This window comes from Equus caballus, chromosome 8, assembly GCF_041296265.1.
Source record: "Equus caballus isolate H_3958 breed thoroughbred chromosome 8, TB-T2T, whole genome shotgun sequence".
In the NCBI taxonomy this organism is placed as follows: domain Eukaryota; kingdom Metazoa; phylum Chordata; class Mammalia; order Perissodactyla; family Equidae; genus Equus; species Equus caballus.
The window spans coordinates 13,541,382-13,568,562 of record NC_091691.1 but is presented as its reverse complement, the minus strand read 5'-3'; the positions used below and the strand labels follow the sequence as shown (position 1 = coordinate 13,568,562).

Genomic DNA, 27,181 nt, shown 5'->3' with positions numbered 1-27,181 from the left:
CAGAGACTCTCAATCAAGATTCCCTGATGTTCAGGCATGAATTAAGAAAGTCTCTCAGCCAGAGCCTTAGGAATAGGAAAAATACAGGGTCGAGCTTATTATTTTTTCCTTCCTCAATTGTGTTTTTTAGCTTTTTACTATGGACAATTTCAAATAAGTAGAAAGTGGAGAGAATAGTATAATGACCGCTTATGTGCCCATCCCAGCTTCAACAGTTGTCAACTCATAGCCATTTTTGCTTCATCTATACTCCCACCGGCTCTCCTCTCCCAGGTTATTTTGAAGCATATCCTGGAAATCATGTCATTTTATCTGTAAATTTTATCTAAAAGAGCTTATTTAACCTTATTTTTGTCTAGTAAGAGATACAGATCTCATTTTTTTCCCTTTTTCTCAGTGGGAAATTGTGAATAATTTTCTGTCTGATTTAGGATCCTTGATGACATTGAAGTTTATGAAGAACAAATTTCATTCAAACTGGAAGAGCTGGTCACCATCTCCTCTTTTCTGAATTCCTTTGTGTTTAAGATGATCTGGGATGGAATCGTAGGTAAGGTGACGATGTCAGCCATCATGTAATTGATGCTGCACGTAGGGACACCACGGTCTGTGACATCAACTGGTTCTTAGCTTTGTTGTCTATCAGAGTTAATCAAAAATGCACATTTATTCATGTAATTGGAAGATTTATTTCTTCACTCTCTCTCTCTGACTTCCTGAGATAGTAGTGTGGTTATGGGAATCTTAATCTCCCAGGCATCCTTCAGGATTTCCATGTATGTGTGAAGGATTATTACTGATGATTAGTTTTTGCTCTGAATCTCCTTGTGATTCTTTGAGTTGATTTCCATGAAAATAAAGCATGTGCCAGGTCACACTTCAAATTAGAGTTCACTTCCTGAAGTGTTTCCAATTGTTCAGGACAAAGCTCCTTAGATTAAAAGGTCCTTTGGCTGACACACTAATGGGAGACAACAGGAGTGATTCTGTCCTAAGCGATACTCAAGTCCTGCAGACACTTGGAACGTACCCAGGGTGCCTTTTAATTCCATTAGTTGCATGTAAAATCCGGAGTGAAGGAGGTGAAGACCTTGGTGAGACTTGATGATGATGATGGGAGGAGACAAGAGGCTGTCCTCCGAACTCCCCTGGTTCTGATCAGCTCCGTGAGTGACTCTCCTGTTTGCCCCGCAGAGAATGCCAAGGGCGAGACCTTGGAGCTCTTCCAGTCCGTCCACGGCTGGCTGATGGTGCTGTATGAGCGGGACTGCCGGCGGCGCTTCGCCCCCGATGACCACTGGCTGCGAAAGTGAGGACCAGGAGGGGGAAAAGGATGTGAGGAAGCCAGGTCCCCTCTGTCACGCTCTGGCAGCAGAGCTGCCCAGGTGCTCTGCGCTCGTGTTCTAGGGCAGAGGGGAGTTTGTCTATCTCCTTCCTCCTCCATCTGCATCAGGAGGGCTGCTGCTGTAAAGCACCTGTGAGGACAGGTCATCCAGCCGCCGCTTCTCATAAGACGAGCTGACACTGAAGATGATTACAGCTCATTAGTGGTAACAAGGCCAGATCACATTTAGCAAATGTTTCTTACCCAAACTGGGAAGAAAAGTTCTTTCATCTGAACTGAGCAACAGGTTATGATAGTTAAATGGCAGTTTTTATCAGCAGAATTAGCAGGATAAAAACTACAGCCAGGTTTTTGGGGGGTGGGTTGGGAAATCCTCTTGTAACAAGTAAGCATAAGATGATGTCTGTGTTTTTTTATCAATGGCTTGTCAACTGTTAGGCAACCCTTAAAGTTGTGGCACTACAGCAGGGACTGGCAAACTTTTTCTGTAAAGGGCCAGACAGTAAATATTTTAGGCTTTGCAGACCAGACAATCTGTTGTGACTGCTCAGCTGTGCCGGTGTAGCGTGAAAGCAGCCATCGTCCATACATAATGAATGAGCGTGGTTGTGTTCCAGTGAAACCTTATTTACACAAACAGGCAGCAGGCTCTAGTTTGCTACCCAGCACTGGAGAACGGTTTTCTTGTTTTAGTTATCCCAAACGCGTGTCTTTCTTTTTAAGGGATCTCAAACCTAGTGTGCTCTTCCAAGAACTCGACAAGGACCGAAAGCGGGCGCAGCTGATCCTGCAGTACATCCCTCACGTCATTCCTCACAAAAACGTGAGTTGTGCTCGGGACTGGGCTCCTGCAGCGTCTTTCTGTTCCACCATATGGTTCCTGACTCTCCGTCTTTGTTATAGCCATTGGAAATAAATAAATGAGACCATTCGTTCAGCAAATGCGCATGGTGATTGGGTCTTACTCTCTTAGGCGTTAGGCTAGGTACTGGGGGTACAGAGATTGCGGACAATATGAACTGGCAATTCAGGCAGAGTGGGATGGATGCCACAGGGACGGGTGCTGTGGGAACCCAGACAAGGGAACCTAACCCAGCTGGGAATGAGGAGCAGGGGTCAGGAGAAGGCCCCATAGGCAGAAGTGGACAGTGTTTAAAGGTCTGGGGTGAGAGAGCCAGAGCTGCAGTCTGACTGGAGGGAATACAAAGGAGGGAGTCAAGTAGCTGGATGGTTTGTAGGAGTTGGGACAAGAAGGGCCTGGTAAACTAAGGGGAGGAGCTTAGATTTTGTCCAAAGCCATTGGAGAGTTTTCAGTTTTGGAGACAGCGGGTCAGAGCTCTGCTTTAGAAAGTTCCTTCTGGCTGTGGTGTGGAGGACTGGCTAGAGGCGGAGGTGTTAGAGCTATCTGCCCTGGACTTGGGTGAGGCCACGGGGTAGAGACATCATAAGGTGAAGAGGCTTTGAAGGAGTAGCACCTACAGGCCTTGGAGAATGATGACGTTTACTGGAGAATGAAGGGAGTTATTCGGGTGATGCTCAGCTTTCTGGCTTGGGTGCCAGGGTGCTTGGCAGAGCCATCTGCTGATTGGGAGCACAGGCAAGAGTAGGTCTGAAGTGCTGGTGCGGTCGGCTTTGAGCAGGCAGCATGTGAGGTGTCTGTGACTCCTCGAGGCCGTTGGACACTTGGGTCTGGAGCTCAGGAGAGAGGGTCGCCTGGAGATAGACTTTACATGTGGACAGTACCTAAATCTCCTAACCGCGTTCCTGGCCATGGACAAGGTGCTCAGGGAGCCAGATGGAGTGAGAGGACAAGGGACTGAGGCCATAGCCCTGCAGGACAGGGCCTTTAAAGGGCCAGCACAAGGGGAGGAGTCATCAGAGGAAGAAAACCAGCAGTGTGGTGTCACAGACCCCAGGGACATGAGAGACTTGGGAGGGCTCAGGCGCTGTGGCAAGAGCGTCCAGGAGCTGAGAGAAAGCACTGCTCACGTCCCTCTGTGCATGGGCACCCCAGACGTGTCTGTTGGATGCCAGAACAATACTGCGCTCCTTCAAAGGAGGCTCTTACAGGTCTAGATGTGCCCTTTTTTCCTTTCCTTTTTTCTTTTTTGACAGAATAGACGTTTTCAGAAAAGTGCATATGTCACAGCTTTGTAAATCAAATCTCACTCTTCAGAGATACCTACTGCTCACGGCTCTCGGATGTTGTTTTGACCTTGACGTTAATACTTAGGTTGCCACTCTTTACCTTCGAGCAGTGATTCACAAACGGATGGGGCTGTTTAAATTCTTACTGCTCCTGACAGCAGAACCTCTCAGAAATGAGGGACCCCGTGGAGCTGACTTAGTCAGACGTGCCGAGGCAGCCCCTCAACAGGGTCCCTGACCTCGCCTCAGAGAGAAAATGCACAGCTTTGCAAAGCAGGCCACTCTGTTGCTTTACTCTTCCCAATGATGGAACGTTCTTCCTTGTCTTAAGCCAATCTACTTCTCTGTAATTTCTACCCTCTGGTCCTTGAACAGCCACTGAAAGTAGAATCTCTAATCATCTGAGATCTGCAGACAACTCTTGTTTCCTTCTGCGTCCTCTGTGCCCAAGGGTGGCATCCTTCCCTTCTCCAGCCATCCCTCGTTAAAGTGTTTCCAGCCCTTCATCCGCTGGGCCTGGTCCAGTATGCTGGAGTCTGACTTGAGATGCAGCCCTTCGTCCCGGGCCTGTGTGTCTGTGAATTCAACCCTGGACCGTGGGCTTCCCCTAGCGTACAGTCTGGGGTCTCCACTCTGTGTGTCTGCAGTTCACGAACCGTGCTGGGGCCCCCTGGTTCCCACGGGAATATTTTAGGTGTTTGAGGGGAACACAGTGAAATCTGTTGGACACTATGTGAAATCCTAGCTCAAGTTCAGTTTCAGTGTGCTTTTCAATGATGTCATATTTGCTAAGCTGGATTTTAATAATGAAGTTAAAATAGTCTTTATTTCGGTGTATGTGTATTTCTAAATACAGTTCTAAGTTCTTAGCACATAAATACTTAAATTGTTAGGACTCAGACTGCCTAGTAATGGAACTGTTAAGTATTTCTTTTGACCTAGGAGTGCTATGAAAATAATTACTGAGCCATTAGGGATGCCTTGGTCAAGCACGCTTGGGAACCCCTGAGATTAGTTAGCATGACTTGTGAGTCCAGGCTGTCTTCTAGTCTTCACCATTTATTTTGTTTTGGGAATTGTGCTTAAGATTGCCACCTGAGCTTTTTGTCCTTGGCTCATAAAATCTTTTTTCCCCTCCCTTGGGCCCTTCCTCATCTCCTGGCCTGTCCTGCTCCCTGTGAGGGCACCAGCAGGTCTGGGAGAGTGTCAGAGCGGCGAGGGCACTCACACTGTCTCCTGTGTTGGGTTTCACTCCCCTCTGATGGGGTGGGTTCTCCCCTCTCCTGCTGACACACTCTTACCGGAGCACACGGGAGGTGATAGGCCCTCTCCAGCCCTGCTTTCTCTCTTTCATCTCTTGCCAGTGTGCCACGTGCCCTAAATGCTGGACCTCTCTCTCGTTCTTGATCTCACTCCAGTGGGTGGCTTATAGTGCCTTTCTCGCTTTGCTGAGCATTTTTTAAAGCCTCGGCTCTACCTGGTTCACAAACAGCACTTCATTCTCTGCACTCTCTTATGTTGCTTTTGCTCACTTATGTGCAATTCATCTCCTGACTGGACTTAAGGTCTCTCCCTCTTCTTTTGGCCTAGAAGGGCTAGCACCCTGTGGGGTGGGCAGGGGCTGTGTGGTGTGGTAGTTCATGCATGGGCTCTGGGTTTGAATCTGGCCCCCCTGCCTACCAGCTGTGTGACCTTGGATGAGTCAGTTTCTTCAACGGCAAAATGGGAATAATGATCCTTACCCAGATGTCCACCGTGGTCGCTGAGGTCTTCCCACCTCTTGAGAGCTGGTTAAGGTTGCCCCAAACCTTCTTCCACATCCCATGGAAATCCAGAGCCCCATCCAGCCTTTCCTTGATTCCTGAGAGACCAGCATTCTCGTGGTCGCCTTCCCAGTTTTGCTTCTGTGTATGCTGTCTCTGCCCCATACTGGATTAACCTAGATGTGAAGCTCATCTTCTGCATGGTGTTTCATAAAATGACACCCCTTGTTCAGGTGATCATGCTGAAGATCTGGGGTCGCTGGAAGCAGTCGTGCCACATGGCCCCGTACAAGTTAAATAGTTGTTTGTGAAAGTCTCTGGTTCCCCCGCCGGTTCCCCCGCCCTAGAAGGGAGAGGCAGGGGCGCCCTTCACCTGCACCATGGCCTCCTGGGTTGTTTCTCGGGCTGCTCTCACCCTCCCCCACTGCCCTGCATCCCCACGGTCTTTTGATACCATTCAGAGCACTTCAGTCCTTGTTTCTAGACTCATGAACCAGCCACACTGAGCTGCTTCACCAAACAATAGCCCCTCCACTGAATCCATCCTTCCTTCTTCTTGGGAGGATGTTGGCAATTGCTTTTTCTGTTACAACTGTATTTACTTCACAGGGTTAATAAAAATGATCAAATGAAAATGCACTAGTCTCCCCTCATATATAGTTAACCCTCCTTGCTATTCTTATTGTTATGACCGTACTTATTTGTATTTAACAAAGCTCTTGACTATGCAGGAGGCTCCCATTCTTTAAAAAAACAGCTGAGTTGGATTTCTTTGTTCATTCAACGGACATTATTTGAGTGTTGTTATGGCAGTGATTCTCAAACCTAGGATGGGGCAGAGGGTCATGCCCTCCTAAAGGGGCTCATCAGAGTCTTTCAAATGGGGAGAGGGATGTCTTCAGACAATAATTAAGAAACATTACTAGTGGGACTAGGGTGTGCTTGAGGGCACAGAGGAGGCAGAGGAAGGGTCAGGGACCCTTATTCTGTAGGATCATTTTAAAAATTTCTTACAAGTGAAAAAATTATCTTTGAAATGTTTCTGTTTTTTAAATTCATAATATCGATTTCCTTTGAAGCAGGCACGACTCTGTAAAGCAGTCCCTGTAACTTGTCTTGCTGCCGGGTTTTTACGGTGGATTATTGACTGAATGAGGAGGATGCTTTTTCTCCTAGACTATTCTTAGCTAGACTCTAGCTGCTGCCAGACCACTCTTTCTGGAACCTTGCTTCCTTGGCATGTATTCAGCTCTATTTCTAATTCCCAAGAGTTTTTTTGGGGAGTGTCTACTGTTCCCCCAAGCCCCCGAGTCGGTTCTCACCTGTAGCACATATTCGAGTGTCCTGTTCTGGTTGCCTCTCCCGTGACTTAAGTTTCAATAATTTTGCACAGTGTGTTTTAGGGAATTAAGAGTTGTTGACCCTGTTTCTGGTCTCCCCTTTGCTCGTTTCAGAGAGTTCTCCTGTTCCGAAACATGGTTACCAAGGAGAAGGAGAAACTGGGCCTTGTGGAAACCAGCTCGGCCTCCCCTCATGTCATTCACATTACCATCCGACGGTCCCGGATGCTGGAGGTGAGAAGCCTGTCACAAGGAGTTGGGCTCTGCAAACCTTCTTGTCGCTCCTTGATCTAAGGACACTGAAATCAAGGCTCTGGGAGCAGGAAAAGGGACAGCTTGTCCTGCATCCCGCTCTGCGAGCTGCTTGATTAAACATTCCTCAGGGCCAGAGACCCGCAGCGCAATATTTCTCTTCCTTCTCCCCCTGGGGCCCGGGCTAGAGCCTCACACACTTGGTGCCTCTCTGAAGTGAGGACAGGAGCTGCCACGTGTAGATGTCCTCATGCCTGTGCAAGCTGCATTTGTCCTGGCAGGCACTTCGCCCAGACTGCCAGCTGTGAATGCGGAGGCTGGAGTGTGGGCGGGAAGTTGACTGAGCCTTACTGGGAAATGCATTTATGGCTGAGCTAGAAGGTCTCTAGACACGCACTCATCAGATAAAAAGGAAGTGGCCCACCTCAGCAAAGCCAGTGTCCAGGGTTACCACTGTGTGGCGACTTCATGGGAATTAGAAATAGGGATCTGTCCTCAGAACACTTTACCTCCGGATGGCAGAAAAGTGTCATAATGTTTAGATTTTGTTGGAACAAGACCCTGACTACAACGTGCTGGAACACTGTCGTAATAAATGTACGTACCTGTGATGTGTGCATTGTGTGTGCACACCCTCCCCTGGGCTTGTGCAGTGCACAGCCTGCTCCATTTGTGCTGGTCTTGCCAGTGCTGGAGTTGGTGACTGAACCCAAGTCCTCATTCCCAGGAGAGGCTTGGCTTGGTTTATTTGCCCGTGCTTGCTCCTTGGACCTTTTATCACACTCTAGCCATGCTTCCATTAGCACATTGTGCAGTGTAGGACAGTCTTGGGATCCCAGGACAGCACATGGCCACATAGCCAGCCACCAGCAAATGGCAGTGGCAGCCCTTCCTGCCCACACAGTTTCGCTGTCTCCTTTGGGGCTCCTTTGAAGTCCTCCTCCCTGGAGAGCTGCTTTTAGTTCCCCCGACCACTAGTGATTGACACATCTGCCAGGGAAAGGCAGCATGTGGTACACGGATGATGTTTTTGACATTCTTAAAAGTAGAATAAGAAATTAAGTGCCTACAGGGACCCTGCAGGTCAGGAAAGAGTAAAGTTGGTGAGTGTGTCTCAGCGCAGGAGCACCTTGTTGCATGCTAAACAAGTAGGAATGTTCTTCACTTCCACTGCTCTCTCTCCTGCTTTCTTGACGCACGGCCCTCCATCTAGGTAACTGCTGAAGAAAAGCAGCCCCCCGGAGTGAGTTGATGGGTGACAGCTGACAGCCAGCCTCAGTGTTGGGGAGCAGCAGAGAGGGGTGGGCAGTGGAGAACACGTGACCCTTAAAAGAGGCCACCTCCACTCAGCTCCACCTCACTCTCGCCATGTAGGCATTTGGCCACCAGAATGCTCTGGTTTTTTGAGAGAAGGCCAAAATGCAGGATTCTGTATGAAATCCCTAGATCTGTTTTGTGTTGTGAACTAATGAAATTGTGTAAAATACCTGGAAGGTCACATAACACCTCCCTTCCCAGTGGGCCACCAGTTTGCAACCTCTGCTTTGGCTCAAAGAAGACAAAGCCTAATTGTGTTGTCGAGACTCCCTCCTCCAGCACTTTGCTCCTCGGACCTGGACACACCCCTCCTGTCTCTTGAAGTCCTCAATCCCCTGCCTCACACCTGCTCAGATGGGGCCGGTACCGGTGGGAAGTCAGCTGGTGTCTCCTGCGAGTGATGGAATCCCCACCTCCCTCCTCAGTGTCCTTATTATGGGAAATTCCCTCAGTGTCCTGGGTACCCTGAGCCTGCTTTTGAAAACACATCCCTCAGGGATGTCAAAGGAGAGCTGTCCATCTTAGGTTTTAAGCAAGTCCGTTTTCCTGTTTACATTCTGTTAGCATATATCTTGTCGTGAAATTGATCACTGGTCTTCCATTGAATTAGAAAGGGGAGAGATCGTTATTCAGTTACCCAGTTGTTCTCAGGATCTGGTGGTTTGCTTATGGAGCATGACAGCCCACTGGCCTTTGCTTGATTTGGACACAAGGGGGCATCAAAAAGTTGGTGTTAGACTTATATGATATCCTGGGCTTTTACTCTGTTTCCTCTGGTTTGGTTTGTATTGAAGGCCGTGCTTCTGTATTAGGCTGCCAGGTGTTAGTCTAACGTCCTGCCACAGGGCTTCCTCACAGGGGAACAGGGGCTGGAACTGTAGCATTTCAGAACTGGGAGGAACCTTAGACGTACTCTTGTCCAGCCGCTTCCCCTCGCCTTGTCAGAGGCGGAACTGAGGCCAGAGAGGTTTAGATTCTCAAAGTCACTCGGGTACTAGTGGCAGAGCTGGGCCTGGGAACCAGCCCTCCTGTCCCCAGGTCACTGTTCTCTCCGTCTACTCGTGGAGATGGAGTAGAGAAGAGCAATGCCCTACTCCCACTCACCTTCCCAAAGGGCGCAGGTAGAATCCTCGTGTACCAGCACCAGTGCCCCGAGGGTAGTAGGGCACAACAGGAAACATGTCAGAGGAGGCCAATGGCAAATTCCTCTCTACAGCTTTTCAAAGAGGAGGCTGATGTGGGGCTGGTCAAGCAAAATTGAGTTTTGACTCCAGCAAGCATTCCTTGAGCCTCTGCCATGTGCTGGGTTGCATGGTAGGTACTTTTACGCACACCATCTCGCTTAATCCTAACACTATGCTAACACACCTCCCAATGTGTATCATGGCTAGGGAGGCATCGTTTTAAAGCAGGATGGAGGAAATCCTACAGGCAAGCAGGAGCACTCCCCATCCTCAACTCAGTGCCAAGATAATGATCTTAAGTTTAGGCAGAATGATTTAAATACTGCAGGACCTGCGTGGGGACTTCCTGTTTTTCCTTTCTTTTCATCTAACTTAATGGTTTTCAACTTCTTGTACAGAAAAAGTACTTTTCAGGACTGTGCACCCAAAACCATGATCCTGTTCCCTTCAGGTGACTTAGGGGAGTTTAGAGGTGATTTTTTCCTTGCTCTCTAGCTTTGGAGACTAACCTCTGATAGGGTTGGGAGCCACCATAGGACAGTCCTTTGGATCACTAGGTGAGCACAAGGCAAGTGGGATTGGCAGGAAGGCAGCAAGAGTTCCCCAAAACAGGTCTTGCCATACTGACCTCATTTGCTTTGTGACAAGGGACCAGACTGGCAGACAAGTGGATGCTATGGACATGGTCTCTTTCGTGTTAGCAAATCGTCTGACAGCACTGCACTGAGAAGGTGAAATGTGGGGTGGCCTCAAGAGGATACTGGATTTGATTTGCAGCTTATGTGACAGCATCTAAAGATATCAGTTTCACCGTGGTCATGGGGCCTCTCATGTTGGACCAGGAGACTCCTCCCTCGTCCCTATCCTGTTCAGCACTATTTTTTACAGTCGCTGCTCAGAAATGAAAACCTAAGCAGCCTGCTTATCAGCGCCTGCATGCTAGGAATACATTAGATGTCAGAACCAGGAGCCAGGAGGACCTCAACAGATGAGAATCAAGAGACAAACTAAACAAGAGGGTTTAGTAGAACTCTAAAGTTGTGTCCTGGAGTTCTGGATAGAGGGACATGCTGAATGGCTGCGTGTCTTGAGAGAGCTGACTGCACGCCAGAGGTGTGCTGAGGCTTCTCTTCCCCACTGCTCTTGCCCTCATCCAGGCCCAACATCACTCCTGTACCCCCGTCTCCCTGCTTCCTGCCTTGTCCCCTGCCATCTGTCTGCTCTGCTGCCAATAGAAAGATGTTTTTAAGACAGAAAGCCAGCCATGTCACTCCCTGCCTAAACTCTTCTGTGGCTTCCCATTGCCCTCAGGATATAACCTGCATTCCTCAGTGTGACTGACAAGGCCTTTCGTGATCTGCAGAAAGGTGCCCCGAGTTGAGGGGTGAGGAGTACTTTTACGTGTCATTTTGTAGCCGTCTGTAAGTTTCATTGATCGATCGATTTACCATGAGCTTTATTTCTTAGCATTAAAATAGAGAGGATGAGATCTTGTCCCAGTTTTTTTCCATCCGTTTTCTGAAGGCTGAGAGCTTGTCATGACTCATCTTGTCTAATTTCCTCATCTTACCGCTCTTCATCCTCTTGAGGGCAGTCTCCTCTTATCAAAGAGCAGGGAAGTCACATCCCCGTGATGAATTTTCCTTTTAACAGACTCGCGTTTAAAAGCAAGTGAGAACTGTTCTCATGCACCCATGCCTCTTGACTTGCACATTTAGTAATTACACTGGGAAAGCTTCACACAGGGGAGAAAGAGCCTTGAGGAGGGAGCCCTGAATTATGCAGAAGGCCTTGTGTTCCTAATGGGCTGTAATTCTGCCCTTGGCAGGATGGCTACGAGCAGCTTCGGCAGCTCTCCCAACACGCCATGAAGGGCGTGATCCGCGTGAAGTTTGTCAATGACCTCGGGGTGGACGAGGCAGGGATTGATCAAGACGGCGTTTTCAAGGAGTTCTTGGAAGAGATCATCAAGAGGGTGTTCGATCCGGCGCTCAATCTGTTCAAGGTACTTAAGGGGAGCGAGAGCGAGATTGACAGTAGCCAAATGCGAGGTGACAAATGAGAAGTGAAGGGCTGGGCTTGCTCGTTACAAAGCATTTAACCTCTCTGCCTCTACCCGTCCGTTTTGCCTTGCAGACAACCAGTGGGGATGAGAGACTCTACCCTTCGCCCACGTCCTACATTCATGAGAACTACCTGCAGCTCTTTGAGTTTGTGGGCAAGATGCTGGGGAAGGCCGTGTATGAGGTAGGCGTGTTAAGGACTGTTGAACTGGAATGGGAAATAAAACGTTAGAAGTACCATGGGCTTCATATACATTCGTGTGTTCAAGCCCAGCCACGTAAACTACCTGTCATTAGGATCAAGTCAGGGAAAGAGGGACAGGAACCAAGACTACTGGACAGAAATACTCGGTGCCTTCCATGTGTTGCCTCATTTAATCCTCTCAGCAGTCCTGTGGCATGGCTGTTGCTGTCCTGTTTACATGAAGGTGAGAGGACCAAGACTTTGAGAAGTCTCATTGCTAGTTAAAGCAGCAGAACCCGGATTTGAACCCAGGCTGGCCTGAGTCTAAGCCAGCCCTCTGCTTCCCTGAGGGGTTGGGAGCGGTGTGCAGAGCAGGTCTCCACAGCGGAGCTTGGTCCCGGTGTAGGAGGGCAGCATTTGGTGCAGTTTCATAGTTGTTACGGTTGTTTTAAAATTTGTCATTATTTGAGTGAGTGCTTCGAAGTGAGCCAGAGGCGCCTGGGAGCTGCCTGCAGACTAGAGCTTGAGGTGGGAGGTAGCCCAGACAGCTGGTCAAGGTGAGTCTGCTGAGGCGCATAAAGTCGCTTACTTCCATAGGCCCCTGTCCTCATCAGTGAAGTGCAGATAATAAAAGCCGTGTTCTCGAGTTACCGTAGAGCGTGAAGGAGGTGATACAGGTAAAACGCCTCAGGCGGTGCCTGGCACCTGGAACAGGGAAGTCGGCACTGCCATCCACACTGTTATCAGGAGGAAGGGTGTCTGAGCTTCTGCTCCTTGGCCTCATGGAGTCAGGGCAGAGTGGACTTGTGCGGGCCCTGGGTGAGGCCCACACAGCTCCTGGTCCCTCTCCACTGAGAGCCTAGCTGGCAGAACTACCCCCAGGTGGCCCTGACCCTCTGCTCTGAGAGTCCCGCTTCCTAGGAAGGGAGGAAAGCCGCAGCACGTGCTTGTCATCAGCCAGTCTTTGCGGCCTTCACAGTGGGCTCCAGAGCCACAGCGGACCTTACCCAGGGCCCAGGCTCTCCCAGGCCCCTCACCCAGGCACCAAGGATGTGAGCCCCCTGAGCAGCACTCATCTCCCACCCCATCGCAAACCCTTGGGAAACCAGGATGCCTGCCATAGGCAGAGCCCACAGCCTGGCGGTTGAGGGAGGGAGGCCATGTGAGCCAACATACTGGATCCGCCGTTCTCTCTGTGTTAACAGCCTCAGTTCTGGCCATGAGGAAGTCAGGTGCCCCAGCCGAGTCCCTGCCCAGACTCCCTCCAGTCCTCCTCCTGCCCTGGACCAGTTGATGACCTGGGCTCATTCTCTGTGCTTCTGTTCCACATCCGCAAAATGGAGACGACATCTCAGTTCATTCCCATTTCGAAAAAAATCCCATGGGGACCTACCTGGGCATGTGCCGTGTTTTTCCTTTAAACGTGTAGCTGTACTCAGACCCAGAACAGTCTGGGCCAGCTGAAAAGCAGGACTCCCCTTTTGTGAATGTCCTCCATTTCCTGGGCTTAGTCTCTGTCCCCTCCCTCTCCAACAATAATAGTACAGATGAGAGAAGTTAGGACATCCTGGGCCCTGTGTGAGGGGCAACTGGCATTAACTCACTTCTCTCCTGATGTCTGTGACGGGGCATCATCAAGGTGCTTGACTCTCCCTTCTAAGTCTCTGCAGTCTGCACACTTCTCTCCACCTGGTACAATCTGTCAGCAGTGCCTGGCATTAGGCCACGGCCTCCTGGCTGTATCCTGGCCTCCTGCCTTCCTCCTGGCCGTTCCCCACATAACGTTCGGATCTGGCGCTTCCCTGCTCAGAGCCTCCCAGCGCTCCCTGCTGCCCTCAGGGTAGAGTCCAGACTCCAGGAGGCTCGTGAGTGTGCCTCCCCCGCCTCACAGCCTGTGCTGTGGCTGGGCAGACCTGTGTTCCAGCCCTGGAGCACGCCATGTGCTCCTTTAGGACCAGCTTAGGGATCTCTTCCTCCTGGAAGCTGCCCCTGGCCGGCCTCCAGGTGAGAGCCTGTCCTCTGTGTTCCTCCACACCCTTCTCATTTAATCGTTAATACTGAGGGGCTGTGCTGGTCCCCATGTACAGGTGAGAAAGCCGATGTCCCGTGGCCTGGCAGCAGCAGAACTGGGATTTGATCCCTGAGCTGTGTAACTCCGAAGCCTGTGCCCTTAGCCACTCTGCTGTAATGTCCCCCCAGGAGGCACTCGATTGTGTTTCTTAAATGATGGGCAAGTATTGCTCTCCAGATTGAAAATTTAGGAAGTGCCTAGAGATGCCATTAGCTCCCTCAGGGCCCCTCTGCAGCCAGAGCCACCTTTGATGAGATCCGCAAGCCCAACTCCTGGCCAGTGGAGGGCAAGCCTCTGTCTCCTCTCTCCCAGGGAATTGTGGTGGATGTGCCCTTCGCGTCCTTCTTCCTGAGCCAGCTGCTCGGGCACCACCACAGTGTCTTCTACAGTTCTGTGGACGAACTGCCCTCTCTGGACTCAGAGTTCTATAAAAACCTCACTTCCATTAAGGTCAGTGTGGAAAGGCGGGAGGGCTTGACCGAATGCTGGTGTGGGCTCACGGTGGAGTGAAGCCACGCAGGGTTCAAACTTTACCCTGTCGTGTGGTGGGATGAGATTTCCTGCTGTAGGGAAGGGGCCCGCCCACAGCCACAGCAGGTCCCCTCGTCCCCTTCTGAGCACGTCCTCTCGGGACTGATGCTCACAGCCTCCTTCCTCGAGGTGGTGGCTGACCTTTCTCCTTGCTTCAAGCTGAAGCAGCCGCAGTGGTTACTGCCCAAGCAGACCTCGTAGGAGGGGAGCGTTACATTCTTCAAGGCTCTTGTGCTCCTTGGCCCTTATGTTTTCCCCGTCTCTGTTGCATTAGCGCTACGATGGGGACATCTCTGACCTGGGCCTGACGCTGTCGTACGACGAGGATGTGATGGGTCAGGTAGGTCAGCCTCTGTGGCTGAACTCTCCTTGCCCTCCCTCGGTGGACTTCCTGAGACCTGCCCCACTCTTGGTGTTTTCCCCAGGAGGTCCACAGACTGAAGCTCTGTCAGCCTGTCTGTCTGGCCCCTCATCCTCTCCATCTCCCTCAGCCATCCTTCTCCCGCCTTGCCAGGAGGGAGGGCATTCTCCCTTCCGTTCCCAGCCAACCCGACCTCTGCCTGCTCGCCCCTTGGAGAGCGCCCCCCGAGACGCTGCTTTGCTTAGAGGGCACGTAGAGTCATTCCTGATGGCAGCTCTAACTCTGCATTTGTAACACTGCTTTTCGTTACCATGGTGAGGATTAGCTGTTACAAACGGAGGATTATGGCTTAAATGGGAGAAGCCACCCGAGAAGTGCCTCTAACAGAAGCCTGTCCTTGTTTGTCCTCATCATAAAGAGCAGAGCAGGGGAAAGAGACCCTTGAAATCGTGGTGGCAGAGGTGTTTCCTCCCAGAATTTTTCCTTTCAGCTTTTCTCTGAAATGCTCCCGGCCCCTTCCGGTAGCCTCCCAGTGGACACCTGCCTGAGCCTCTGCGTGCGTGGCCTGAGCACTGCTCTGGAGAAGCCGCACCGTGAGCTGATTATTGGTGCAGGGCTGGCTTCTTGGAGCCATGCCTGCGTCCTCAGAGAAGTCACTCGGTCTCTCTGAGCCACTTTCCTTATCTCAGAAAGTGCCATTTCCCGAATGTGAGTCCTTGCTGGGACCAGTGTCACTGGAGGCTCTGTGGACGCCTGCATGCCCTGCCTTCCTCCTGAAGAGCCACCGAGCACGCTGGCATATAGGGACTCTGAGAAGCCTGTGAGGAAGAAACCTGGTGTGGCTGTGTTCACCTCGGCTTTCCCTAGCTTGTTTGATCACAGAGCTCCTCTTTCAGAGAGGAGAGAATGCCATCTCACAGAATGAGTCTCCACCTACCAGTTCACAGGCAAGGTGTTCCCTGGAACCTTTTATGGGAAACACCAGGCTGGGTGATTCCTAAAGGCCCTCCCAGCTTTAAAATCCTCCAGTGTACCCCGGATGTTGATAGCAGTGGAATGGAGGCCACTGTTCTTCCTTTCTATGTTTTTAGAGTTGTCATATGTTGTATTAATAGAATTTCTATTAAAATTATACAGTCTTTGATTTTTAGGCGACCCACAGAAGTTCTTGAAGTTGAGGAAAGCAGTTGATTCTATACTTTTCAAATCTTTAATCAGATTTTGAGCCTTCCTCCTGACGTTTTTAATTTTCCTCTCCTGATTATAAGAGAAATGCAAACTTCTTCAACTAAAAATTCAGCTACAGTATGAGCATAAAGATGAAAATGAAAACCACCCAAATGCTGATGACAGAGAGAGTGCCGTTGTGAACATGTGGCCTGTGTCCTTCCAGGTTTTTCTCCCTGGGAACATATATAACTTCTTTTTTTTCCAGAAATGGTACCATACCAAGCATGTGGTTATATAATCTGCTTTTTTTCCCACCTCTTCAATAAATACACATTTTCCTCATGTTTTTTTAATAGCTGCACAGTATTCCAGGGTGTGGTTGTACCAACATTTCCTTAACCATCCTTCTGTGCTCTTAAATGTGAACACGTTCCCCTCCGTGACATCTGAAGCCTTAATACAGATGTTCAAACAAGGATCGGATGAGGAGAAACCATTCATATTGATTGTGCAGGGTCCGCTTATTGATATTTAAGCCCTGGCTTTTTGTGAAAATGATTGTTTCCAAACATAGCCCATGTTAATTCTGTTATTATTATGGCTGTTGGCGACGGGGCCTTTTGTCTTCAGGAGGTTTTACTTCCCCATTAGAATTCTTGAGTAATTGCTCCCCCTCTTCTCCCCCAGCTGGTTTGCCATGAACTGGTTCCTGGAGGGAAGACCATCCCTGTTACCAATGAAAATAAGTGAGTATAGCAATTAGATTCTTAAGGCCACCACTTGAAAAGACTTCATTCTGCTCTCCAGGCTTGCTTTGAGAATTTATTAAGATGGATTGAAGTAGAAAGAGGCCATAAATATCATAATGGAATTTACTGGTTACAGTTCATAGGCTGAAATCGTATTAAATTCTATTTGCAAAATAAGAATTGACAATTTATTTTTTGCTGTAGCACTCCTAAGGTCAGAGGCACCCAAGCTGCAGTGTTCCCAGGAATTGAATGGCGGCTCTAGATGCAGACAGATGGATTCCAAACTGTTCAGGCACGCAGTCCTGAACCCAGAGGGCACGGAGGCGGAAAGACACCTCGGAGGGGCAGATCATTTTGGAATGATAGCATGTGACAATTGTATAAAACACGATTCTTGAGAAGACACGGTGATGAAGTCAAATGCAGCAGATGGGTCCTTAGACGTGGGGAGACTCTGAGGCCTGGCAGCTATCATCACAGATAACAGGCTTTTAGGAATCTATCATAAATGTCACCCTCTTTGGTCCCTAGAAGCAAAACCCCTCAATGCGCTGTCTCCGCCTGGCCCTGTTCTCACCTAATTAAAACCGTAGAACCTGGCAGGAGGAGTAGATATTGGCCCTTTTGTCAATCCATCAATCTTCTCCTGCCACCAGGCTCAGCTGAGCATCTGAACTGTTAATCTGAGCATCGCTCTCTTCAATGACAAGTGAGAGCTCAGTCCCGCTGGGTGAGTCATTTGGATCAGATGCGCATTACAGCCCAATGTTCCTGAGCATCATGTCCCTCTCGGGTCAAGTGGTCCGGTCAGTCTGCATGCTTGGGGAGCTTTTATTAGATTGCCAGAACAGTCAGAAGAACAGACCTAACTCTCATCATGATTGAAATACACCGGTTTTGACTCTTGGCCACGGGGCATTAGTTTGACAACTGAGAACGAACAGAGAACACAGGTTGGGAGGAGCTGCCTGGGGGCATCAGAGAGCAGGGGTGGATCCTGTTTCTGCCTGCCATGTGCCCTGCACCCATCTCTTCAGAGGGCTTCACATGAGATAACCCACGTACAATACCTTCCAGGATGTCTAGCTCAAAGGAGGGCCTTAAGAAATGAGAGCAGTGATTGTCACCATCAGCAGATATGTGACATGTCACATAGAGTTGGCCACCCTCAGATGGCCCCGTTTTGCCAGGCATTATGGCACAGGGTTGATGGTAGAAGCTGTGTATATAACAGCCAGAGGAAGTGGGTCCATGCACCCTGTGTTGGAGTGAAATTCCTGTTCTGCCTTGAAACTTCCTTGTAGAAAGTCATTTCACGAATTCTTCCATGTTCTTAATGTAAAACCTCAGGATAAGGCAGAGGTATTCAGTTCTACAGACTATCTTAAAAGGCCTGGCAACGCGAGTTTTCCTCGCCTTAGGGGTGATATTTGATCTTGCACTTCCTAGATGTTAAAGGAGAATGTCTCCCACACTCCCTGTCTTGTGGTAAAATGGAACAGTATCAGTAATCTGCTTCGAAGAGTTCAAGAAAGGAGTAGCAATAATAGGAAAAGTCGTATTTAAGTGTATTAATGTGCAAGTTTGCAGCTGGATAATTTTTTTTAAATAGGGATATTTTCAAGGTCAGTAACTCAGATCTAAGCATTGTCAGGTAAATGAGATTTACTTAGAACTGTACTAATTTGGAATTTTGAGAGTTGTACCTGGGCCGGGCTCAAGTTCTTCCATCTCTGAGTAAATGGTTTGCTAAGAAATCAGCGATGGTAATGAGCCTCTTGGAATGTATTTAACCTGTTCAAAAGAATTGTATTCTGTTATACAGTTGTAGGTGAGATCCTTGTCTTCATAAAAGCAGACCCACAAGTCCCTCTGCTAGGAACGTTGTTAGTGCTCTGACTTCCAGGTGAACCTAAACATAAGCCAGCTGCGTTGGGTGAAAACCTGCTGCAGGCCCACATTGTCATGGCCTAGACTCTTGGTCCAGATTAGCAAGGCTTTGGTTGAAGTTTTAACATGAAACAATTTTTCTCTGCTTTAAAGCCTGTTGGAGGACTGAATTATATCTGAATTGGTTTATGTCTGAAACAATGAAGTTAAATAAAGGTCCAGAAAGTGCCTTTATACTAGGAAGGGTCCTCTCCTCACCTGGAGAATGTCTCACTTTGATTCTTGACCCAGTGGGTGTTATCCTGATGTAGGACCCCCTGGTGTTTTGAGAGGAGTGAGTGAGCTGATGCCCTTGAACACTTAGCGCATTTACAGTGGCACACGTGCCATTCAGGAGAGCCATCATCATCATCATCATCATCATCATCGTCGCCATCATTCTGGTGGCATGCTGTGCTATTATTTGTGTTTTTGTAAGATGGTTCAGAAATGACTGGACTCATCTTTCAGCCATTGGTAACAGCCCCCTGTCCTGTTAATTTCCATTGTTTTCTCTTGTTGGCCACAGAATTAGCTACATTCATCTGATGGCACATTTTCGGATGCACACTCAAATCAAAAACCAGACAGCTGCCCTCATTAGCGGATTCCGTTCCATTATCAAACCCGAGTGGACCCGGATGTTCTCCACCCCTGAGCTACAGCGTCTCATCTCCGGTGACAATGCTGAGATTGATCTGGAAGATTTAAAGTAAGGGGCGAGTGAGGGGGAGGGGGAAATTCTTAGGCCTCCTAGAACCAGCTGCTCCCTTGCTGAGTTCCTTTGGAGAGTTGTTTCAGGAGCCCGTCTCCACCTGTCCCCCTCCTCCCTGACAACTGGGTGAGTTGCTTTGGGATAAAAGCACAACCACTTGTCTACCTAGAGACTGAGAATGGCAGGGTCTTGAGGACTGCAGGGCTCTCTGAAGTTCCAAGAAATCGTATTGCAGGAGCTCCTCTTGCCTTCTGCTTGGGAGCAGTGGGGCCAGCTCTAGAACTCTCTGCCCATTTAGCTTCCAGGGGTGTGAGGTTACCAAGGCACGAACCTCTGGCTTTACCGGAAGTTAGTAGTTGCCCGGCCTGCTGGAGTTTGCTGTGCTGCTTGTCTAAATTCTGTGCCTTCCTGTGTATGTGAGCACCTGTTAGCATGTGTGGCTGAGCTCATTGTCTGGCTTGTTTTCAGGAAACACACAGTGTACTACGGCGGTTTTCATGGAAGTCACAGGGTCATTATCTGGCTCTGGGATATTTTGGCCTCTGACTTCACGCCCGACGAGAGAGCAATGTTTCTGAAGGTATTTTATATGTTACCTATAAATGCTTTCATGCATGCATAGATAGTCTCATAAACCTAGAAGGCCAGCGATGTAATAATTTACACTGGGGAAGAAATAAAGTTATCAAGGGGACCGCATCTTGTCAGCATCCTCTCCCATAGACAGGCCTACCCAGTCAGTAAAGCAGTAACAGAGAGGAGCTCGAGGTGAGGGCGAGCCTGTGAGCTTGCCAGCCCGCCGCTTACCCCTCTGAGAGACAGGCCTATGTGGGCGGGCATGCTTGTGGGGCTCAGCACTTCTCGTCAGTTTGCTGCTACTGGCCTTGCAACATCTCGTTTCTTACTTTTTAAAATTATTATTTATTTTTTTATTGAATTTGTAATAGTTTACATCATTATGAAATTTCACTTGTACATTATTTCTTGTCTGTCCCCACATAGGTGCTCCCCTTCACCCCCTGTGCCCACCCCCCAGCCCCCTTCCCCTGGTAACCACTGACTGTTTTCTTTGTCCATGTGTTTGTTTATATTCCGCATATGAGTGAAATCATCTGGTGTCTGTCTTTCTTAGTCTGGCTTATTTCGCTTAGCAAAATTCCCTCCAAGTCCTTCCATGTTGTTGCAAATAGGATGAATTTGTCTTCTTTCTGGCTGAGTAGTATTCCATTGCATACATACACCACATCTTCTTTATCCAGTCATTGCTCAAGCTAACATCTTGTTTCTTACTTTTCCTTTCATTGTAGAAGTAAATGGTATTTCTTACCGTAAGGTAACTTAAGAAAATACAGACAAGCAAACTTTTAAACACTCTCCGTCCCTACTCACCAGGGACTACCTCTGTGTACCGTTTTTCTCAATAGTGTGAAACATGCAACACCACACACACACCATGTTCCAGTGAAACATATGATCGAGTAGGCTGATAGCAATGGATATTTTTGCAAATAGAGTTGCTGACATTAACCAGTGCTCCTGTGCTGGTGTCTTTAAAGTTGTAAAGGTTCAAAATGTTCCCCCATGCCGCTGTGTTGTTTTTTGTTACTGACATCGACACAGTGTTTTATAGGACACTGGATGACACACACTTGTCTGGACGTGTTATGTGTGTATATATGTTTGTAAAAATAGAATCATATCACTTTGCCACCTGCTGTTCTATTTGATATTTTATCATGAATACTTTGCCATATTAAGGGGGTAAATTTAAGCGCCTCGGAATATTTTCCTTTGGACATTTGGGTTCTAGAATGGTCTCACGTGACCTCAGTTGTTGAGGCAACGTGGACAGTATCACCTCCAGTTGAAATAGCGGCGGTTTTCCTTCTCCTTGGCTTGTTCTGAGGAGAGATCCTTCCCGTGGAGGAGGCCCTCACTGCCGTCCACAGATACAGAAACGCACTAGTCGTCCCTGCGGGTCTCGAGGAACTCGGGGGGTTGGCAGACAGATGTAATTCCAGAAGTTGATTCTCACGGGAGTCGGTTTGGTTTTTCCAGCAGTGCCTGTTGTAGGCAACGCAGTCTTTGCCGGCCTGTAAAACCACTCACCCTGCCTCTGCTAGGAAGAGAGGCAAGCCAGTGTCTCCCAACTGTGCAGCTGTTGCCCCTCACAGTGGGCGCATTTGTGTCCCTAGATAGCCTGTCACCAAACCTGCAGTTCCTTGTCCTGTGCCTGCCCATCTCTACAGCTTCAGACAGGCCCCCGAGCCGGGGCAGGACACGGCGCTGTTGCACAGGAGTGGCTCTGACTGTGCTTTCTTTAAATGTAGTGACAGCAGAGCACCCGGAGGGTTCCCGTGCCCTCCGTTCCTCCTGTCCCGGGAGGGTGAAAGTGTCCCTCCCTTCTTTGACCAGCCCTGGCTTGCAGCAGGCAGCACGTCTGAGCGGCCTGAGTTGGGATGTGTGCAGACTCTTCTGGATCTGTCTCCTCCTCCTGAAAACCGGTCGAATCCCACAGCATCTGTGGAGTGGTTAGACGAGGTCAGGTTCGCAGAGCACTCGGCACGGTGTGGAAACTGCAGTGCTTTCTGAGTAGGAGCTGCTGCTGTGGTTTTTATGGTGGAAGATAAAATATAGTAGGACAGTAATGTATCTTGTTGATGCTTTTTGTAAAAACTATTTTTGAAGCATGACACACATAAATTGTCTTTGGATGGTCTCAGGAATCTCACAACCGTTATACCGTTGTTTAAATGGTAGTATTTATTTTAAGATCCAAACACTTAACTTGCCACAGAATTGTAAAGCACAGTTTCATGTCGTAAGTAGCCGATCCCTTTATCCCCTAGGGAAGGGAGAGCATTTTTGGTTAACACTGAATTAAAGTGAATGCTTTCTCAGGACTTTCCTATGCAGGTTTGTCACTTGGGTTTCCAGGTTGGTCACATGCTTCTGTCCAGGCATGAGCTAGCACAGTTGGGGAAAGAACACAGGTGCTGCCATCTGGAAGATGCAAGGAATTCTAAGAGTGTGGCAGGAAAGTGTGGCTGGCTGCCCCTGGGCCCCATTTGGGGTGCCTGGTACCTGGGTCTGCCCCTCCACCTCACTGGCTCCCGAGGCCTGATTCTTCTCAGTGTGCTGAGAGCAGATTCGTCTGTCAGAGAGGGCCCCCAGGAGCCCAGCTCACAGACTGCTCTGTAAACCAGCAGGCCAGGGTGCCCAGGTGCGCACCCCTCCGCCTCCTCCCCTGCGTGGCTAGGAAGCTGAGCAGGAAGCCAGTGCAAAGTGAGTGAGTACAGTTGGTGGTGTGTCCGCACCAGGGCTCCCTGTGTCCTGGCTCCAGGCCCTCAGCTCTTGGCATAGCCCTCTCTCCCGTGCCACACTCAGTGGCTCCACCAGCTGCTACCTCACCCTCTCCTCTCCGCTGCTCTCATTGCATGGCATCGCCTTAAGGAACGGTGTCAGTCAGCAGCTGTGATTCCTGCTGCCTGCATGGCAGTCCCACTGGAGAGCAGTCCCCGCTGGGGAGTTTGTGTGGTTCCTGAACTCCTCAGCCGCACGTGCTCCATCAGCCCCTGGGTTGACTCCCACAAGTGATTAGCCATGTCAGCTGGTGTGGATTTCATGTGTTTTAGCCCCAGAGAGCAGCACCCTTAAGAGAGATGTGAGACGAGTACCAGTTCTTGGGCCAAATGCACCCTGTATGCATCCTGCCTGCTGAACAGCAGTTAATGAATGATGCAATGACTGGAGAAAGCTAAAGAGCACAGCTCAACTGGTAAAGGGCCCATTTCTGAGGGAGCGAGAGCCCCACTCTGTCCCCCGACCCTGCCTTGTGTTGCAGTTTGTGACCAGCTGCTCCAGGCCCCCACTCCTGGGATTTGCCTACCTCAAGCCTCCGTTCTCCATCCGCTGTGTCGAAGTGTCTGATGACCAGGTACCGCTGCTGAGGGAGGGGTTCACCACTCTTGGTTGTTGTCTGCTGTGCCTACCAGGTGGGACCTTCACCCAGGCTGCACCCTAGAGCGGGCAGCTGGGCTCCTCAGAGCCGGGTAGGAGGTCCTCGGTTCTCCGGCCAGGAGAGCAGGCTGGCCCTGCAGAGAGTGCCGTGGACTCAGGCTGCTCTGGGCCTCAGCTCTCCCTTTCTCTCCACTCCCACAGGGGAGAGTACCTGGGGTGTGTTTAGAATGGCTCAGGGCCAGGAGGCAGTGTGGGAGAGGGGCAGGACACGGGCTTCGGAACTGGACAGGCGTGGGCTTGGGTCAGACTCCTCCACCCTCCGGCTGCGCGCATGTGGGCAAGCTGCTCTGTGCCCTCATCTGTGAAGGGAGAAGGGGTGCCTTGGGAGTTGTCAGGCTCCGCGTGGGGATGTTCAGATAGTCGCTCTTGTTAAAGGTGTCTCACCCCCGCCACCCTCCATGAAAACCCGGTCGCCTCTGAATGTGACTGCCTTTCAGGGTGCTGTGGTCTGGGCTCCGGATCCCTCTTCCCACGTGACACTTAATGATCCTCAGCCCCCTTACTGAAGGATGGCTGCCCTGAGTCACAGTCTGCCATGGGCCACCGTGCTGCGAGGTCAGGGAGACAGTGTCAGGCTGCATGCAGAAGTGGCACCTAAAGTATTTTTACAGTATTCTGGCTCTTTGCAAATTGGTTAACTGATAACTCGCAGTTAACTGGAGGCCCCATCTCCACGCGCTCACTTAATACAGGATTCCCCTGTGTAAGACCTGCGGAGCCAGGCTTGCTTCTGTGCACTCACCCCTCAGGGCCACTTGGGCCAGTTGGCCAGTTTGGGGGCTGGCCTCAGGCATCGGTGTCCGCTCACAGGCCAGGTGTGCCACGGCAGCGCCCACTCTCTGCTTAACACCCAGGGGCTGGCCAGGCCCTCTCCTCAGCCACCCTCTTTGGCACCTGCCTAGGCACTTATGCCAGGCACCTCCTATCCTGAGGCTGTGGTATGTGTTTGCAGGACACTGGGGACACCCTGGGCAGCGTCCTCCGGGGCTTCTTCACCATCCGCAAGCGGGAGCCAGGCGGCCGTCTGCCCACCTCCTCCACCTGCTTCAACCTGCTCAAGCTGCCCAACTACAGCAAGAAGAGCGTCCTCCGGGAGAAGCTGCGCTACGCCATCAGCATGAACACGGGCTTCGAGCTCTCCTAGCTCCCGCCCCGGGCCTGCCCCCCTGCCCTTGCAGGCTCCCGGGCTACAGGGACCTTCAGCTCCAGGAGGCAGTGTTCCCTTGGGAGTGTGATTGACATGCCAAGTGACAGCGGCCCCCAGACCCTCTCTATAGCCATGAGACTCCCCTGTGGCCTCAAGAACTGTGGACGCACCTGACAACTCTACACAGCCTTCTCCAGGTGACACTAATGGGAAGGGGGTGTTGAAAATAAACCTCCAGATCCTGCCAGCATTGGTCCTGTTTCCTCCTTTCCAGTGGCCTGAAGCCCAGGCCGGGAGTGCAGAGGGCTTCTCTTCTCCATAGTCGGGCCTTTTTGTGAGTCGTCTTCTTTCCTTAACTCTCTGAGAGAGCTGTGCATGAACGAGTCCCAGGAACTCCAAGGCCCAGAGCAGTTTTCATGACGTGGGCCTGAGAGCACGAAGCCTGCTGTGCGTGCAACTGCAACGCGCTCCTTCCATTTCTGAAAACTCTACTCAGGTCAGGCCTTTCCAAGCCTCTATGCACCCGACAGAGTCTCGGCCTCCACTCCGTCCACAGTGGCCTCGCTCCAGGCAGCCAGGCCCACCTACGCCCCAGGGAAGCAGAGCCGCCTGCTGGGGAGGCCGTGGGGCACAGGAAGTTCTGGGTGCTGCCCCCACCTCGAAGCCACCCGTTCCACAAGCGGCAGTGCCCCTTCTCAGATACTCAGTCCTCGGCAGGCTGAGCTGCCAGGGGGCCTCCACTGGCTTGTTCCCACCTTGTGCATTCACATTGGCATCCTGGGTTTGGAAGAAAAAACCTGTTGGCCCTGAAGAGCAGCTCCGTTTCCAGAAGGTGCTGGCTGTTAGTCAAAGCCTGCTGATTCTTGAGGGGCCAGCTGCCTGTCCCCTGCTTGTTCGCCCTGCCTCTTATCTAGTCAGGAACAAACACTAGTGGAAGGAGCCTCTCCCGTCGGGGAAGTGGCTTTACTCCGTAGTCGCAGAAGCCCGAGAACTTGGGGTCTTGCTCCTCGCCCTTCCTCAGCACAGGGGATCTGGCATCCCTTCCCGCTGCCGAACGCTCGTGCGGCTGAGGAAACTCACATGCCCTCTGGGTTGGCTGTTTTTGTTTGTTTTGTTTTTACTTCATTTTCTCTTCTAGCCCGTTTTACTCTTTTGCCCTTGTTCTTTACCTTTATCATGAGAACTTTACTCTAGATCCAGGGAATTGAGGCAAAGGCCATGTTGGTGGTCTATACTGACCGCCATCCACCCTCGCCCACCTCCTCACCCTCCCTGTGCATCCCCACCACCAAGACTGAAGCCAGAATGGAAGCGGGGAGTGCCTGGTCCCTCCCCCGCTGTGTGTGCCAGCTTAGGGCTTACAGCTCTCTTCTCACCCCCTCCCCCCCCCCCCCCCCCCCCCCCAGCAAGAACCTTCCTGTTGGCGGCAAGGAGGCCAAGGCCCATCTCCATCCTCCCCTAGAGGCTTTCAGCTGGGCACCAGTGTCCTGCCGCCTCCAAGCCTGGCTCTCTCAGAGCCCCTGGACTTCTGGAGAACAGTGTCCATTTTACTTTGATGGAAAGTTGGCAGGGCATTTAAAGACAGACAGGAACTTATTATTATTTAAGATTCATTAGTACCCTCTGATTCCATGGATTTGCCCCTTCCCTTAAATGCTCAGTTCCTCTGGAGATCTCTTCTGAAGGTGTGTGTGTACCCTGAGCAGGTTTGTGCATTTCCGCTGGGGCCTAAATAGTTGTCAGCCTGCACGAGGGGGTTTGGTCCCATCCTAGTTTTATTACCTGAGAATCGGCCAGCGTGGGATTGGGGAGAGGGTGGGTTCTAAGCACCAACATCAACTTTGGTTTTGGACGAGGAAGGGTAGTTTGTAATTTTGTTTAAATTCTTCTCTTCAACAGCTGGAAATATTGCACTATCTAAAACACTGACTGTTCTTTTATAGCTGGTGTTCACTGACACCTTGACGGCTCTTGATGGCTCTAAAAAATTGTGGGTTTTTTTGTTTTCATAGATAACTTATGGATTAAAACTTGCTAAAGGCTTTATTAAATTTGTACTTCAGCACATGATGGCTGCGTTCTGCTTTTTATCCAAAGAAGAAGCGCTTTCCCGTGCCTGGGTAGCTCAGGATGGGGTGGCTGGGGCTTCTCGAGCACGTCGGCTCGCGCAGTGGACAGAAGATGCAGAGGATGGTATAACAGGCATCGCGTCCCACTGACACGCAGAGGTAACTGGTTGACAGTTTGTCATAGCTGCTTCCAAGTCTGTCTTCAGAAGGACCCCGTTTCAGGTAAAGCTAAAGCCACCAGGAGCCCCCTCCGTCTCCCGCCCTTCTCCCCCTTCTCAGAGGCAGCCATCCTCCAATTGCATGTTTCACACGGTGATGTGCAGTGATAGACGTTTGTTGAAAAGAATCCAGATAATTCAAAAGTGTGCGAAGTAACATTTTACAGCTACATCTGGGTATATTCTGCTTTTCTCTCTTCCTGAGGCTCATGCAGGACACACAGCCCTGTCTCATTCTGTTAAACAGGCCCAGATTTACACTCAGCATAAACCATCTCAAACTTGCCAGTGTTTCCGACTCCACCGTGGGTGGCTTTTCCCCTCCCCTGTGAGTTCTTGCTGCCTCCCCTGGCCTGGGGGCACCTGAGGGTCTGAGCGCCTTGCTGACCTGTAGAAATCCAGGGATTCAGGGAAAGAAACCCTGAGAGCCTGGCAGGCTTTTCACGACTGTGGGAACACCTGGGCACCTGGAGCAATTGGACCCTGCAGGCTTTCTCACGTGGGCTCTTTACATCCCGAAAGGGAAACAGCGCAGCAGAGCCCCCAGCTACATCGGCAGCCTCAGAGAGAGGCCTCACCTGAAGACCCAGTGCCGCCTTCTG

The 27,181-nt window shown here is 50.4% G+C and overlaps 1 protein-coding gene across 1 annotated transcript in view; it reads left to right on the top strand.

Annotated features, from left to right (window-relative positions):
• The window catches only part of UBE3B (ubiquitin protein ligase E3B), a 50,163-nt gene extending 23,804 nt beyond the window's left edge, over positions 1–26,359 (top strand). Inside the window, exons 16-28 of the mRNA XM_005612489.4 lie at positions 432–550; positions 1,195–1,309; positions 2,069–2,168; positions 6,711–6,830; positions 11,178–11,354; positions 11,486–11,596; positions 13,980–14,117; positions 14,473–14,538; positions 16,417–16,475; positions 18,940–19,122; positions 19,594–19,705; positions 22,970–23,062; positions 24,098–26,359. Of these exons, the coding sequence (XP_005612546.1) occupies positions 432–550; positions 1,195–1,309; positions 2,069–2,168; positions 6,711–6,830; positions 11,178–11,354; positions 11,486–11,596; positions 13,980–14,117; positions 14,473–14,538; positions 16,417–16,475; positions 18,940–19,122; positions 19,594–19,705; positions 22,970–23,062; positions 24,098–24,289 (1,585 nt within the window). The 3' untranslated portion in view covers positions 24,290–26,359. The remainder of the gene's footprint in view (positions 1–431; positions 551–1,194; positions 1,310–2,068; positions 2,169–6,710; positions 6,831–11,177; positions 11,355–11,485; positions 11,597–13,979; positions 14,118–14,472; positions 14,539–16,416; positions 16,476–18,939; positions 19,123–19,593; positions 19,706–22,969; positions 23,063–24,097) is intronic.
• The last annotated feature ends 822 nt before the right edge of the window (positions 26,360–27,181 follow it).